Raw genomic sequence first — 17,439 nt, 5'->3', positions numbered from 1 at the left:
GTATGCGCTTTAGTGAGACACAGCTTGAAGAAATGAGCTGTCTCTCAGAAAAGCTCATACCCTACCACAAATGTTGTTAACCATAGGTGCTACTAGACTTGTGCTCTTTTCTATCGCTACAGACAGAAGAACACCGCTCCCCACGCGATCTTTCCCTTCTTCTAACAGCCTCCTTTGGGAGAAAGTGGAGTAGGTGGGGCTTGCACAGGAGGGCGCGTGCGCAGTCGAGCGCTTTTGTAAAACGCCCTCTTTTTCTTGCCCGCTCTCCCCACTTTCTTTTCTGGGTCGCCACTCGCCTCACATCTCGCGAGAGGTCCAAGCCGGAGGCCCGGGCCAACATGGCGGACGGTACGAGGCGGGGAAGCCTTTAAGGGGGGCGGCGGCGGCGGGCTTGTTCTTGTCAGGCTTCTTTGCGGCCGTCGGCGGCTTGGCGGGACCCCTCCTGCAGATATCACCGCGGGAGGGAAGAATGTAAAACGGGAAGGATGGGTGGGTGTGCCTGCCCGCTTCTCGTTTTTCTCGGGTCTGCCTAGAGGGGGGTGGTGGGGTTACCTCAGGTGTAGTAGTAACGGCAGCCTCCCCTCCCCGGGGGAGTGTGTGTGTGTAACGGCGGGGATGGAGTATGCCTCTTCTCTATGAAGGAGGGTAGAAGAGCGGGTCTGTCAAGTCAGCAGTGGGGGGGTGGGCCTTTAGGTATCAGGGTCGCTTTTTTAATATGTTATATTTATACTTTATAAAATGTTCCTGTGGGGCTGAGCACCCGCTTTGCATGCACAAGGCTCCTTGGACATCTCCAGGCTGAAGGGTCCTCAGGTGCTAGGGGACACCTCGCACCTGCTTTGCGTGCAGAAGGCCTCTGGCAGTCGCCAGGTAGAAGGACTTGAGCAAAGATCTTTCTTTGCCTGAGAATAGGAAGAGCTGCTGTCAGCCTGAATAGATGACGGAATGAACTTTAGGTGGTTTACTGGGCCCAACAGGACCCAAAGCTTCACGTGTTCCTTTTTTAGAGAGCAATCCTAAGACGGCCTACTCAGAATCCTATTTAGATCTATTCAATCAGGTTTACTCCCAGGAAAGTGTTATTAGGATTGCACTGTTAAACATTCTTTATATGTATCCTTATATCTTATTTTTATGTTGTTGTATTGCTTTGTGATCTTCCTCAGTCTGATCTCTGGAGTGGTGATATATAAAGTTTCTAAATATGTAATTCTGATAACAAGCTAAGAGGATGAGGCTTTAAGATCATGGTCTAAGAGGTCGTTTTGGGAGGGTAGCCATGTTAGTTGGTAGTCATAGAGTAAGATCCAGGTTCAGTACTACCTCAAATACCAACTAGATTTCCAAGTTATGAGCTTTTGAGAGTCCAGGGAGTTTTGACTCTTGAAAGTTGATACCTTGGAAATCTAGTTGGTCTTTAAGGTGCTTTTGGTCTGAGAGATGTCTTTCTTATCCTCCCTCCAACAAATATACAGTCTGAGGAAGAGGTTTGGAGAATTGTGAAGCTTGTGCAATTTGTGTTGCCTTCGTTGGCCTTAAAAAAAAGCTGTTATATGGGTTTTGGATTTTGCTTTGGACCAACATGTTTATCTTGGTTGAGGACCTGTTAGTAGGGCACTGAAAAGGACAATCTATAAATCAGGCAGGGTTTTTTGCTTGCTCTGGGTGCTCACCAGGGGAAATGTGGAGAGGTTGCATTGTACGCTCTCACCTCTCCCACAGTGCAACGGACTGATGAACAATTATGCTCCGGGAACTATGGGGTGCTGAGGCTGGTTGAGTTTCATTTGCAGGAGAGTGGGGAATCTATGAGGAATGGAGCACTGGCTTGACTGAGCAGGAATATTTAATTGTATTCTGTAGTAGGGGGAGCTGTGGGTCTCGGAGAGAGCTCTATTTTCCCTATGCTTCTTTGTGAGCCTCAATTTATAACTTACTAATATTCCATGTCTTAATTCTTAGGCCATTCTGGTTCATCACATAGTCCAACAGTTCTTATTTATCAGATGCAGCTTATGTTTTTACATCCCTACCTATTGTCTGTCTCATTCATATATTTCAAAAAATGCTTACTTTGGACTTGCCTTGCTCAAATTTTGCCAGGGTGGGTAGCTAGTGGTGATGTTCTTCAAAGTCCAGTTCCCTCTGCCAGACCTTGAAAGAAAATCTTGGTTGATGTGTTTTATATCTAGTGCACGTGTGTGAAAAAAAATGCATTAGATATAATGAACCATTAAGGCGTCAAGCAGGGTGCAGCCTGTTATATCACATGCAGCTGCTGTTGAGGCTTACTTTGAGCTTGTGATAACATGTTGGAGGATAACTGTTTTCTTGTCTATCTTTACCCAGAAGAACAGTTGGCCCCATCATGACTGTAAAGGTAGCTGCTGAGTAAATAAAAAGTATATGCAATATGACTTTCTGGAGGGTGTAACAGTAGTGTTATAAGCATTTTCTAACTTTTGTCTTTAAAATGTTGGTGAACAGGAGCATGCTATGCCCATCTGTGTGTAAAAACAAAACAAAGGGAATGTATTCCTACCCCCCCCCTTTTCTTTTATAGACATCTAGGTCTGGTTTTTTTTCCAGGTTTGAGTTCTGCGTGCAAGTTTTCTGTGAGTTAGGGGCTTCAGTGGGCTCCTGCATGTTAGGAAAAAGTCCTAGAAAGGAGAGGAGGTTGGTATAGTTCTCCGTTATGGTATTAGTTAACCTCAGACTTGCTATTGTATATACATGACTATTTTATTCCCAACATCCCATCACCTCCTTCTTTGTTTTATTTTACTATATTATATTTTGTAAAATTCCAGTTGTAAAAAATTGAGAACATGTTCCTATGCATGTTTACTTAAGCAATTCCGGTTAGGTAGCTGTGTTGGATAAAAAATAAACAGGAGTCTTTTGGTGCCTTAGAGACTAAAAAATTTCTCCCTGCTTGTAATTCCACAGAAAGTGCTTGTCCTCTGCATATGACCCATGATGCCCACAAACTTCCTCATTCTCTAAAGCCCAAAGAAGCTGGTACACCACCAGATTCTCTCACAATTCAGTTTTCCTGGCATGAATGAATACTTGGTGGTTAAATATCTCACAGCTTACCAACAGAGAGTCCTATTTACTTTGAAAACTTACCCACTCACATTTGCTGTGCTTATCTACCACCATCTGCTCACTCAGGGCAAGGAGAGCAAAACCAACTAAACTACAAGCACCTCAGAAACTAGAAGAGAAGGAAACCTAAAAAGCCAACCCTCTTCTAATTAGTTTCTTCCCGTTTTCTGATGGGACCTTCTGGGGAGTCAACAAGGTGATGAGCATAAGTTACGTCAAAGACTTTGCTTGTGTGAGAAAGTCAGGCCACAACTACAGGATTGCAAATTTCTGATACGTATAAGGTTACTGTGTAATTTTCAGCCTTCTGTTTTTTTCAGTGCTCACTGCTTTTAAACTCCTTAAAGCATTAAAACAAATTTCTTCACAGAAGTGCTTTCTGTGATGGAATTTTGTAACAGTTTAAGTATTCCTAAGCAAGTGTTAAAGAGTTTCTGGCACAGGTGTTCTAATTAAAAACTTGAAAGCTATACTAGTCACATAAATAGGTGGCAGAGGTATTAATAACTGCACTGCACTTACTGTATCTTCCTTTTAAAAAAAATTCTCTCTAAATTTTAACAATATAAAACAACAACAAATATAATAATAACATTCGATTTATATACTGCCCTTCAGGATAACTTAATGTCCACTCAGAGTGGTTTACAAAGTATGTCATTATTATCCCCACAACAAACACCCTGTGAGGTGGGTGGGACTGAGAGAGCTCCAGAGAGCTGTGTCTGTTCCAAGGTCACCCAGCTGGCTTCAAGTGGAGGAGTGGGGAATCAAACCCGGCTCTCCAGATTAGAGTCCTGTGCTCTTAACCACTACACCAAACGGGCTCTCAATAATACAACATTAATAAGACTCCAAACATGAATACCAGTTCATAGATTAGATAATTAACATATTTACAGATCATAAATAATTAATAAAGAGAGAAGTCAATATATTGGTTAGGTACTATACAGTCTATATTAGTTTGTTTAGTAATATGCTTTAGAAAGGGGAGCCATCTTTCCAAAAAGAAAGATGGATTATTGGGATTCTCTGATGAGGCTATTTGATCTGTTATTTTATCAGATATTAAGAGGTCCCAAACTTCTAGCATCCAATGCCTGATAATAGGTATTTTGTCACTTTTCCAATTTTGAGCTGTAGTTATCTTAGCTGCTGTTAGCATTAGTGACACAAGCTATAAGTAGGTACATTGGTTTTATTCCATAAGTTCAGCAGTATAGCTTCAGGATTACGTTGTATAGCCTATTATCGCTTTTCTAGCAGTAATGACTTTTTCCCAGTACACCTGGATTTGTGGGCACATTCACCAACAATGTAAAAACGTTCCTGTTTGTCCACAATATATTGTATCTTCCTTTATCACAACCTTCTTCTTGCATCTGCATGATGGTGTTCCTTTGGGATAGGTTAGGCTGTGAGTGTGATGGCTCAAGTCATCCATTGAGCTTCATGGCAGAATAGATCCAGAGGAGTTAGCCGTGTTAGTCTGTAGTAGCAAAATCAAAAAGAGTCTAGTAGCACCTTTAAGACTAACCAATTTTATTGTAGCATAAGCTTTCGAGAATCAAGTTCTCTTCATCAGATGCATGATCTGAACTGGGATCATGCATCTGATGAAGAGAACTTGATTCTTGAAAGCTTATGCTACAATAAAAATGGTTAGTCTTAAAGGTGCTACTAGACTCTTTTTGATATGGCAGAATAGGAGTTTTTCAGCAGCGCAATTCTATACAGAGTTGTATCTTTGTAAGTCTATTGAAATCAAAGGGTGTACTTCTGTTTAAGATTGCGGTGCAAGTCTTCCTGATCCTCGTCTGACCTTTTAACCTCTACACAGCATTGTTACCTTTAAGCGTGTGCAGCCCTGTACAACAACTGCATAGCAGGTTAGAAAGGAGGTGGGTAAGACACCCCTAACCACCAAGGGAGCCATGGCTAGCGAAGAATTAATCCTGGGTTAGCTGTACTCAAGATCTAATATTTTTGTACCATACTGGCTGCCCAAAATCTGTAAGATACATTGTATCCGCTTTGTATATCAATACAATTATTTTCAATAATTGTTCTGTTTTTCAACCTGAAGAACTTGAAAACTTGGGATATATTTTCCAAATGATTTTTTTTTAAATTATCTTTTAGAATGAGTCAAATGTTAAGAGAAGATTACTCAGTGTTTTACACTGAAAATATTTTCTAATAACTGTGCAGAATACTTTTCTATACTAAAATAGAAAAGAGTCCAGTAGCACCCTTAAGACTAACCAACTTTACTGTAGCATAAGCTTTCGAGAACCAGAGTTACTATACTAAGTGATTGCACATCTTATACTAAAGAGACATATAACTTAAATCCTACTTCAGATTCCTCAACTACTGTGGCATGCAAGAAAACCTGAAAATATCCACACCCAATCTAAAAACAAACATATAAAACAAGACTTCTTCCATTCTCTGGAGACTATGTTGATAAAATGAAAGTTCACAGCCGGAAGCTTAGTTGATTTTTCAGAAACTGGTTCTGGTTAAAAAAGACAACTTGTTAGTAATATTTTGAAGAATATTATTTAAATGATAAAGTGGTTCATATGGCCAGTTTTCTGCATGGCTACGACACTTTTTCCTGTGTTGATATGTTACTGAACAGATCAGTGTTATTCAGATGTTGACTTAAGCTTTAGAATATAGGGATCATTTTTAGCAGTGTGATCTGTTAATGGGAAGACACAGGATATTTTGTCACTGGAACTGGAAGCCATTTCCCCCACTGTGTGCAATAAATAAATAAAAAGCTCTGGGTGAACATTTCAGTCTCCAGAACACTTGGTGGTTGTTCTGTGAAAGTCAGCATTATCCAGTAGAGGAACTTGAGAGGGGGAGAGAGACTCCATCAGGAAACCAAATTAGAATTTCTGATTTATGTTGCTAGCATTGGTTAGGGGCTCAACAGGCCTGGTAGTTATTTTCAGTCTCCCAGTAGCTGTTAAATTTCTTAATGTAGCAACTGCAGTTGCTGTTACTGCATATCTGTATGTTTTTTCAGTTTTGCACAGAAATGTGCACAAAAAAATTAATGTTTGCTTTGTCTCCCCTCTTTGCGAGGATAAATCTTGCTGGCTTGGATTTATTGGTTCATTTGATGACATGGGCTTAGGCCACTGAAAGCTGATGCTTCAATAAATGTTAATGTTTAAGGCGTCACGGGACGTTTCTTGAACTTTGCTGCAGCAGGACTAATACAGCTACCCCGTTGGAATCTGGTATAAGATGCTTTGAAGTTCTTTATTTTTTTGGATACCACTAGCTCTTGGGAAGACAGATTTATTAGGACTTAAATACAAACTTCTTTTGGTTTACTACAGTATTTGATGGTTTGGTTTCTATTTCTTCTTACATGTTTTCTCCCATTACTTTCCCAGCCAGCACAAACTTAAGGTGGATTTGGATGCCATAGGTCAGCTTGCTGGTCTACTGGGCGTATCTGTCAGTCACATTTTTATCCTTCTGAGGAGTTCAGAGAGGTGTACATGCTTTGCTCTTTGATTTTATCCTTGCAACAACCCTTTGAAGTAGTTCACAGGCTTACATACTGAGCTCCATGTATTGTTGGGGATTTGAACCCAGGTCTCCAAGTCATAGTGTGATATTTCTACTCATCATAACACACTGCCTTTCATTGTAGGAATAAAATGCTTAAATATATACCCAACAATGCCATTGTGCTAACTAAGATGCATATAATACATTTTGTTCTTAAGGTAATAAAGTTTTTATCTGATGAGTGAAACATATGCAACAATTACTCTTTGAATTTCAGGTTTCTTCCAAAAATTGGACATAAATTGGTTTTTCTGAATGACTTTACAACTTCTGTGCACTTTGCACTGTAACCTCTCAACATCCTGTCTTAGCCAGAATCAGGATGGTTGAGTCAGTGTGGAGTGGCAGCCTTTGACTAGGCAAGCTCATATTCAAAATCTTACTAACTGAAGCAGCTTACTTCATGGCCTGGGCCAAGTCACTCCTACAGTGTTTTTGTAAGGCAAAAAATCAGTGTGCTAAATTCCCTGGAGAAAGGAAAGAGATGATTTTCTTGCCCTTTTATACTTAATGTGTGAAGCTAGTTTATTGAGACTGGACACATGTATCCTGGATGGGTGGGTATTTTCCAAGGATTTCCCCCCCCCCCAATTTATCAGATCGGGAAATTTAATTTAGGGGAGTATTGAAGAAAAAACTTACGAAGCTTTTAAAACAAAGTTTTACTTGCTTAAAACATGCAGCAAATTTTTGAAGGTGAATAGCTAAACACCACATGTGGAACCACCTTAGAAGCAGTTTCACTCTTGACTGAGGAAAAAAAAAATGGGAATGCCTTTTATTAAAAACATTACCTGTTGAAGAAGTATGACTTTCAGGTCAGAAACAATGTCCCCTATGTAGATTGAAATATTCTCCCACTGCTTTCTGAATGTTGCAATTTTGAAAGACAACTCAGTATCCATTTATTCTTTTACATAAAAACTGAGCTATTTGTCTTATGCACAGAACAAGAAGACATTGTTGACGCATGTCACAAGTTTTTGAGGATGAGCCCATGGTGGTAAAGCTGCTGCTGATAGGTCTTATAACAGTATTACCTTGGGTGTATTAAGGGATAAAACTGGCATTTTGCTTTGTTGCAGAGTGTGGTTGCTGGGCTTGTGTCTGCTTGGTGGTCCATAGTGGTTGGCAAGAGCTGTCCCAGGTTCAAGGATGGTCTGTAAACAAGGGAAGGCCTGTCACCCGAGGCCTGGCTGAGAGAGGAATAATTATCCAGTGTGAGCTGTAGTTCATTGATGAACTATTGATCATTCCAAGCACAGACTGTGTGGCTGAGGAACTATTGACTTGGTGTGTTGTCCTAAGACGTCAGATGAGGCTGGAAAAAATCCCAGATTCATGGGAGCCTAGATGCTTTAGATTAGGCTCTTAAGTACATTATTTCTTTTAAAAACAATTGAATTGCAGGGAAACTATTCTGCTTATCACTATCAGATCCACCCACTCAATAACTTGATATTCTGGCCAGCAAACCACTTTGTTTTTATTGACTTTCTAGTGCTCCAGGAGTTACTAACTAGACAGAGGAATTTTTTAGCAGGATTTGCATGATAAATGGCTAAAGGATGCTGGGCTAGGTACCAGAGTGTCGGCTTAGGCCAGTGAAGATGTCTTGTGGGTGATCAGATACAAGAATTATTAGATTTCATCAGTCCACAGTTAAACCATCAAGGAAAGATCCAGGTCCAATAGCACCTTAGACAAATTAGCTTCTTAAGGTACGAGCTTTTGAGAGTTAAAGCATCCTTCATCAGATACCCATCTGAAACTACCATCAAGACAGTTTTTACTTTTTAAAATGTTCTACCCCTTTTGTGGTCGTGTAGAGAAGATACTTTTTATTTCTTGGCTCTGAAATTATATATCATGGGTAGTTTGTGTTTTGATATAATTCACTTTGTCTCAACAATGAATATTCAGGTAGGTAGCCATGTTGGTCTGTAGTGGAACAGCAGGATTTAAGTTCAGTGGCACGTTGGAGACCACAAGAAGAAAGGAGCTTTGACTCTCAAAAGCTTACACCCTGAAGAATCTTGTGGGTCTCTAAGGTGCCAGTGGGCTCAAATCCTAATGAATATTCAGTTTCCTATGTATTTTAATTTTGGAACAACTGTCACGTTCTGCTAGAAAAAAAGGAAAATTTGAAATGTGAATCAATGTGCCCATGTTCTTATTTTGTATAATGTTTTCTGATATTGAGATGTTGGTTTTTGGGTTATAGGATGTGGGGAAATTGCTAGATTGTTTATGATAAATTAAACCAGTCGGCTAACTGTATGCAAGTGTGTCTGTGGAGCTAAATTTTGTAAGAAGCTTTTCTGTTCAAGCCTGCAATTAGCTGAAAGTATTTGGGAACCTCAGGCCTGTCCTATTCTGTTGCCACTTCTCCCACTGACATGTTCCATAGCGGTTGTGCTATAAGAATCTGCATTGCTGCTTCTGTCTTTTGATTTGTTACTATCATGGCCACCCTTCTGGAATGCACAATCACTACCTTTTGTCCCAGTTGAGTCTCCCAGGAGGTTCTGTGGACGGCTTAGTTTGGCTGACAGCCAGCTCCCAATGTGATGGGGCCTCCACAGTCAACATACATTCCATTGCAGTGTAAAATGCTCCTGTTGCGACTGTCTCTTTGATATTTCCCTGTCCCTTGGTTAGTTAAATTGCTTAAGTGTCTTTGCTTGCACTAATATAATAGGTAGTGCTTTGTTTGAGCTCTCTTCTCCTCACACAGCATGCATTCTGACCTTGTGCACTGGTTACAGTTGATGCAGACTTCTTCCAGAATAATTGAAATGAGTTGGATTCCCTATTTTTTTTTCCCAAGTGGTACCAAATTAATGTATTTAAAAACACTTTTATTCTGCCTTGACACACGGTTAGAAAGCATTTTAAATTAACGACATTAAAAACAGCAGCCACAGTAAAGATGATTTGTTTTACCTAAGTGGTTTCAAAATTACATTGTGCAATGCTTGCGAAACTTCCTGAGGGAAAGATAGCTCTGCATTGCCTCATAAGGTCAGTGAGCTTTCAGACAGTAAGAAGCAGATTGCTTTTATATGTCCTTAATGCTTTGGGTGTGTGTGTGTGTGTGTGTAAAATAGAAAGGAAAGAGGTAGGGTGATATTAAAATGGTGTGCCTGCCAGTCACTGTCAGGTGGGAGCAAAAAGAACAAGCCGAGTTGAATGGAGGTGTCTGAACAGAAGAACAAAAGCCGGAAGAATTTTGGGAAGAAGGAGCAATTTGGAAATTCCACCCCCTTTTAAATCTCCCCTTCCAATTTTTTTAAAGCTCTGAAGGGCTTGAGCAGGCTGATTTTTCACTCCCCCTTTCTCCTTTAACTGATACGGGGTTGCTTTCAACATCCTCTGTCTTCTGGAACATTTGCAGTCATTGGCATGTGAATTTGAATAGGAAGCCATATCTGCCGCATGGATATTTTTTCAGTCTTTCCAGCGTAGATGTCAGCAGGCATATCGATCCTTTCCCCCCCACTTTTCTTTCTCTAGTACTTCAGATTTTCCCACAATAAAGAATTCTTAAGAGGCTTTTCCTGGATCTCTCCTGGATTATGAATGATTCCCCCCTCTTTCATATAGTTATTTTTGTTTTATTTCTTTAAAACTTTTATATGCTGCCTTTCTACCCAAATAGGATCTTCAAGGAACTTGTTGGACAATTTGATGTCATATATTTTGGTGCTTCTATAGTAATTGCAACAGCCTAGTGGTGAAACACAAATCATGACTTGTATTGAGCCATAAATTTTTTTGGCAATTTGGGTCAGAAATAGCAGAACTTCCTCTTTATTTTTTTTTTGAGTGATGCCTTATTATGCCAAGTTTACCTCTGCTGCTAACCCTGTGAGCAGACCTCTGTGTAATATTTAGACCTGTTTTTGTATTGATACCCTCTTATCTGGACTTTATAGAGAGACCATTTGTTGTGATTTGACCCAACACATGCAGGTAAAGGAGAGAGGTTATTTGCAGAAGGCGTGGGAGGAGCAGACAAATGCAAACCCTACATGAAATTTGGTTTTTATAACAGGGATCTCAGCCATCTCAGCATAGCCAAAGGGGATTGGTCTTCAGCTTAATCAGTTTGCAGAGTATGCTAGTGAAGGCAACTCATCAAGTGCAGAAGATCAAGGTTAGTGTGTCATTACAGCACCCTTCCAGCATCTGTTGAATGAAACTGACTGACCTATTGGTCAGTTTCAACATTTGATCTTGTGTGTTTACTCATGGTTCCCGGACAGTTCAAAGTGATAGGTGAGTAGCTTAGTGTGGTTCCTAAAACTGTAGCTTCCCAATGTTTGTTCCATTTTTTAAAAAAAAACAATAGACTTTCTTCTCCGTTTGTTTTTCTCTGCTGTTTAAACAAGCAGCCTCAACCTGTTAAGTAGCTGAATGTAGTACTTTATTATATGATCTTTCACTCTGCCTGCAGAATTGTTGTTGAAGTGGGCCTGTTCACAAGTATCAGGCTGTTATTACAGTGCATTGATGCTTAACAGGGGCCTCTGGGGTGATCTACAATTCTTGGAGGGCTCTTTGAACTTTTTGAGGCAAGTGAGAGGCGGGTTTTTCAGGCACTCCCCCCCCCTTGCAGTGGCTTCTGACAGCTAACAGTGAAGAACTGTTATATACTGCTTGCTCTGCCATGAGTATGAACTCCTGGATTGCCCCCCACCCCCATCCTTGAAATGGCACACAGCAAATGGAAATCAAACACAAATGCCCCTTCTACTTTTAGGACACCCCCACCCCCAATAATACTCCTCCATCTATGAAACTAGGTATGTGTACGGAACCTCCAGAAAGAAATGCACTGTACTAGTGACAAAGATGAGGAAGAACAGGAAGAATACCCCCCCCCCAAAATGGCAATAAGGTTCAAATAAGAATTGTCTCTTCTTTGAGGAACGTTTTTGCCCTTTTCAGTATATATCATAAATATATCTAGATAAACTTGAGTTGTCCAGAGTCTTGTGTTGATGTTGGAATTGGGGGGGGTATTCAGTGATATTGCATACTTTGTAGGTGATAATAGATTAAAGTTTAAGACCCCCATATTGCACAGTGGGTTAGGGCTTCATATCTTTTGCCTGTGCTCCTTTGCTACCTGTTTGCCTATAGTATATTCAGCGAGGACCGAATGTCTCTTCCTGGAACAGGTTGGGTGGTTTGCCTCTGCCGTGTCCTGCTAAGGTGTGAACTCTTCCTGATGCTGATGTCAGTGGCTTTTGGCAGAGCTGCAGAACAGACCTGCAGAGTTGCATTTAGCGATTCAAGCTCTTTTTTTTTTTTTTTGCTCCCTTTGCACAGGGCTACTTGATGATGTGATATGTACAAAAAAATTTACAACCATTTAAAAATGGTAATTGCTGTCATTCGCCTCCATAAATTTTACTCTAAAAATGTATCAACACTCAGGTTATACCTTTTAACATCACTGATTGGGAAATCTTGCTGCCTGGTACTTAATGGAAGCTATCAGTCTTTGCCAGTGACTTCAGCAGCATAAAGGTCGATGAAATACAAAGGGAAGCCTTTTTATTATTGCCACTTGAATGCAGCATATTAATGTAATAGCTGAGCCACCCTGTGCAAGTGACTGAAATACTGGGCAGTGGGTGAGGCCACACCTGTTTCTCTCCCTTCCTTCCAGGAGGGGCAGAGAACGACTAGGGCCAATGTGTCCCACAGCAAATCTCCTTTCCTCTGGGGTAGTTCCAATACCTGAAAAATTATTGTATCCGTCTCCATTTGGGGTGCATTTCTAAAGAGCATAACCATGGCAAGAGGTTTTCCCAACCTTTCTGCATCTACATCGTTCACCTCGAGATGCTTAAGTTTGAGCCTGGGTCCTTCAGAATACGAGGCCTGGACTATCCTGCAGAGCTCTGTCCCCTCCCCAAGGACATATGAAGTTGCCTCCTGCAGAATTAAAACAATGATTCATCTAACTCCTACTGTCTACTTTGACTGGCAGGAATGCTCTGGGAACTCAGGCAGAGACCAGTCTTTCCAAGCACCTGCTACTGTTCTTTCCAATGCAGATGCCAAGGACCGAACCTGAGATCCATCTTTGTGCAAAGCACGAGTTCTGTGGTTGAGCTGAATCCCCTTCCTGTCTATGCATTGTGTTTGGTTGACTTTTTTTGCAGAAGAAGTGGCCAAACTGGAGAAACACTTGATGCTCCTCCGTCAGGAATATGTCAAGCTGCAGAAGAAACTTACGGAGACAGAGAGAAGGTGCACCCTCCTGGCTGCTCAGTCGAACAAAGAGAGTGCCAGCGACTCCTTCATCAGTCGGTTGCTTGCCATTGTGGCAGAGCTGTATGAACAGGAGCAGTACAGGTAAGAAGCCTTAATCTGACAGAAAGACTCCTTCCTTACTTTCAAAACCCTCCTTGACTTTGTCCTGCTCATGTCTTGATATGCCTGGGAACTTGTCTCCTCCAACTGCGCCGTCCTTGGTCTCTTGCTTCCTCAGATGCTTCCACTCTTTCTCCCATGGTACTTTTTTATACATGGAACTATCTTTCAGAAGAGCAGCATGATGCTACTCATTTTTTTTTCAAAATCCACCTTTTCCATGAAGGCTTTGGCATAATCTCTTTCCCTGTCAAAACTAAGTATTCATAATAGAATGAACTCATATCTCTTCCTGTTTATTCCTACTTCCCCCCCTCACCATTTCTCCAGTATGGCAAGCTTTAGATTGTAACCTTGGGACAAGGACCTGATATATGCTGTAAAACACATCAATTCTTTACAGATAAAGATGGAGACAAGAGCTGTGGATAGTTAATGAATGCTGAAAAATGTGTTCCCACTAGCTAGCAATAGAAACCATTCTATATCTTGTAAACCACTTCCAATGAGGTAGATAACCTGTTGTAGCAAAAACACTCGAGACTAACAAATTCTTAATCTTGCATAAGTTTTTGTTCTTGTACCTAGTACAGTTGGAGTGTGCGCGCGTGTGTGTGTGTGCATGTGTATTTTCTAGATTGGATTAACGGACAGATGCTGCTACAATATTTACATAGGGCATACTATTCTAGATGCTGTTTACTGTGCAGGAGTGTCAAAATTATGCAGGCTTGCCATAGACATTATATTAGACACTGATGCTTGTAAACATTTAAAAGTAAAAGATTTGGTCTTGTCTCTGGAACTAGGGTCTGGCACATGGCTTTGTGGTGTTGACTAAAAGATTGTGTGTGAGACCCAAGTACTCTGACTTATTTTCTTACCCTTCCCCTTATGGGTGAGAGGGTAATACCATAAAACCTGTAGCTTGAAATGCCCATTTTGTGACAGGCCAAACAACCCCTTTTTTGATTCTTGAGGCCTAGGCTAGTTTCTGCAGTTCAGCAAAGATGAAATAGATCTGTCCTGCATTACATGCTGAGGAATTGTGGTTTTGTGCTTATGATTTTACTGCACGCTATGGCTCTAGGTGCTTACTGTGGTTAAAAAGGATAGCAGCCCCTGCCATGTAGGTATACAGTCTAATGATTGTCAGATGAGGGTACCCCTTGCTAGAACTGAGCAGATGACTTGTGTGACAAAAATGATCGTAATCTGCATCTTCTTGCTAAAGAGCTTGGAGAGGACTAGATGTGGCACTGACAGCCATTCTGTTGAGTAAGTGATGTATCTGGATGGTAGGTTCACCATGTGTGAATTGCTCCGTTAAAGTGATTCATTTACAATGTTACCTGTATCCTGTCTGAATGCTTCAGTGGCTTCTCTTATTTCTGGGCTGGCAGCATTTCTGTGCTATATTGTTGGTGTAGAATGGTACATTGCCCTCCTCTCCCTTTTAATCTTGTTTCTTCCTTTTGGAGATGTAGGTATCATCATCTTTCCTTATCCTTCCACTGTCCCTGAACAGACACCGTTGGATCTTCTTAGCCATGTTTTAATCAACTTTGAAATTCATTTGAAGTTACTGTACTTAATTGTTTTTTTAATAACTAATGTCTATGCGACTTTTCTTAAAACTGATCAGAATTAATATTCCTCTTTTTTTGTGGTGTGTGTTTTGTAAGCCACCTGGGGCAGGGCTTATCCTGTCTTTCTCCAAGGAGCTTGAGCCTGGCATACCTGGTCAGACTCTCCACTTTCCTCCCTTGCTTTTGCCAACAATTCTGTGAGTTAATTGAGGCTGAGAGCATGTGACAGGCCCAAGGCAATCCAGTATTCTCCTCAACCCCGTTCTCCCTAGTCAGTCTGACACACTATCCATTATGCCGTACTTGCTCTGTGCTTGGTGAAATTGGTCTGTAGCAAATGTTCTTTGTTAAAAAGGAAAATGGGGATCTCACTTCACGTACTAGTGAAGGATTTAAAGCTTTGTGTATTTGAGGGCAGTGTGGAATAAGGGAACAGTGATGTATTTAGCTTTTAGAGGGACACATCAGAAATGTGGGCTCTTGCTGATGTTGCCTATTTGGGCTGCATGGATTTTATTGCTGTTCCAGAGGCCTGAGTGAGAAGCAGCTGTGGCCAAGCCTGATGGAACCTTGTGGCCTTCCTCTGCACCTATTCATATTTTATAGATCTGTATTTGAAATTGTTACCGTGCTGATTTGAGAACTAATTTTTGGTGGTAAAAAGCAATAAATATAAACTTTCTGGAAATAACAGTTATCAGATTAGCTTGGGAAATGCATACAATGTGTGCACCTCACTTATTCTTTTGACTGGATCTTGTTTTCCTCTGTGTTATGTTTCAGACACTTCTCTCTGTAATAACTCTTCTGCTGTTTGCAGCTTTTGGAATAAGTTGTTCTGTCCTCTGAGTGTAACACTATGTAGCTGATCAGATGACTCACAAAAAGTTATGCCACGATAAACATATTAGCCTCTATAGGATTGCAAGACTTTATTATAGCTGGTAAGAGACCTCAAGATCAGTGGGGAAAGAAAGGGGGTGTTTGCATTCTCTGTGACACTTTTCTTCCGAAGCTGATGGATTGTGTAATGGATTGGAATTGCAAGGAAAAGCCCTTTGAGAAGCCTAATGTATAGGCCGTAGTCTTGGTTTCTAACTTCTTTCCATCATGTTTTAGAATGTCTCAGCAAGAAGGAAGGGTGGAGTTGCCTTTTGTTCTGTAGTTCTTGGAACTGGAAGGAGCCACTAAGAGCAAAGCATAGCAATGCTCCTGATATGGTGGTGCTTCCCCCCTCCCCCCATCAGACTCTCCTGAATTAATTACAATTATGTGGAGTCATTAAGTCATCTAAGCCCAGGTGTATGTTGTGTGTGTTGTATCTCTCCAGTGACCTGAAGATAAAGGTTGGAGACAAGTATATCAGCGCTCACAAATTTGTATTGGCAGCTCGCAGCGAGGCTTGGAGTCTGGCCAACCTGGTGTCGACTGAGGAGCTGGATCTGTCAGGTTAGTTTCTGATGTGCGCCTTGTGTGTGAGATGCTTTCATTGCCTCTGGAAGAGCTGGTGAAAAGCCTCTTTGGAAGAGGAGGGGCTGCATCCTATCCTTCTGGAGGAGGTGCTCCGCCTACAGAAAGAGGCACTTGATCTGTTAATTACGAAGCTTTTGTCTCTGAAACATGCTAGCAGCCTTTGAGAGCCGAGTGTTAATGCTACTTAAATCAGTGGCCCGTCCTCCTTTCACTTTAATGATGTGGATGCTAAGCGTGGTGGTCTGTTCATCTTAGCAAGCAAGATCTTGTCATTGCCCCCTAACAAAGCTGTCTGTAACTGCCTGATTATTCCTTTGTTTTGATGATTGCTCTGTCAGAGTTGCTCATGGACCAGTTCCAAGTAAAAGCTCTGTTGTAACTGCAGTGAGTATGTTTTTGGAAACTTGAAGTATGTTTATTTGGTGTTCTAGTTTCCTCACCCTGTCTTCTCCGAAGGCTGGCAGCAGGCAGCTTTTTTTCCTAAAAATTGAGTGGTGTGATCAGAACACCAGCAGACTTGCATACACTTCCCTAAACGTTGCTGCAAACTTGAGGCTTTTGCAGGATTTGCAGTTTTGTTGAGAGGGAGTTGTTTGGCAGAGTGGAGCAATGCAAACTGCAACCGTGAGAAGGGGCTGGGGTCTGCTGAAAAGTATGGAAGCTTTATTTGTTGAAGCACTTATATCCTGCTCTTTCATAAAATAGTATTCCAGGGTAAGTTAAGGGACGTTAAAAATGCAAGTCATCATAGCAATAATGCAGAAAAATGCATCCTAAAATTGTATTACAAACCAAATTAAAAAGAATAACCAGTTTGCCCACATTAACTTAGAAACCAGGGTTAAAAGACTGGATTGAAACCCAATGAATATCACAGCAGCATAACTTGCAAAAGCTTCAGTATAAAGAAAAATATTATTTTAAGTCTTTACAATGTGAACAAATGCAGGCAAAGCAAACCTTGCTAGGGAGGAAATTCCAGAGCTGTATCCCTGCCACAGAGAAGCCTTTCGTATGGTCATCCATTGTGCTTCAGACAGGTATACGTTGGTTGTTAGCCTGTTAAAAGTTCATATTTTACCCTTCAGAAAAGGACCCTCAGGGCAAGCTACAGCCATTAAAAACACCTGAGCACTGTAACCAAATAAAACAAAGTCATCAGCTAGCACCACGAAGACCAGTGTTGTTAAATCTCTAATGGTCAGCAGCATAGCTGGGTTAGGACCATATTTAACATATGGCAGAATGTTAACAAGGATGGGTTGAAGTGGAC

General features: G+C 41.1%; 1 protein-coding gene across 2 annotated transcripts in view; it reads left to right on the top strand.

Annotated features, from left to right (window-relative positions):
- The first annotated feature begins 297 nt into the window (after positions 1 to 297).
- The window catches only part of ANKFY1 (ankyrin repeat and FYVE domain containing 1), a 51,780-nt gene continuing 34,638 nt past the window's right edge, over positions 298 to 17,439 (top strand). Inside the window, exons 1-3 of one of the 2 annotated variants that reach the window (XM_055001058.1) lie at positions 298 to 348; positions 12,894 to 13,086; positions 16,024 to 16,142. In XM_055001058.1, the coding sequence (XP_054857033.1) occupies positions 339 to 348; positions 12,894 to 13,086; positions 16,024 to 16,142 (322 nt within the window). In that variant the 5' untranslated portion in view covers positions 298 to 338. Of the gene's footprint in view, positions 349 to 409; positions 490 to 12,893; positions 13,087 to 16,023; positions 16,143 to 17,439 lie in introns of those variants that run through there. The other variant, XM_055001059.1, reaches the window with a different exon arrangement.

This window comes from Eublepharis macularius, chromosome 17 (genome assembly GCF_028583425.1).
Source record: "Eublepharis macularius isolate TG4126 chromosome 17, MPM_Emac_v1.0, whole genome shotgun sequence".
Classification (NCBI taxonomy): domain Eukaryota; kingdom Metazoa; phylum Chordata; class Lepidosauria; order Squamata; family Eublepharidae; genus Eublepharis; species Eublepharis macularius.
This window is presented reverse-complemented; position numbering and strand designations above follow the sequence as displayed.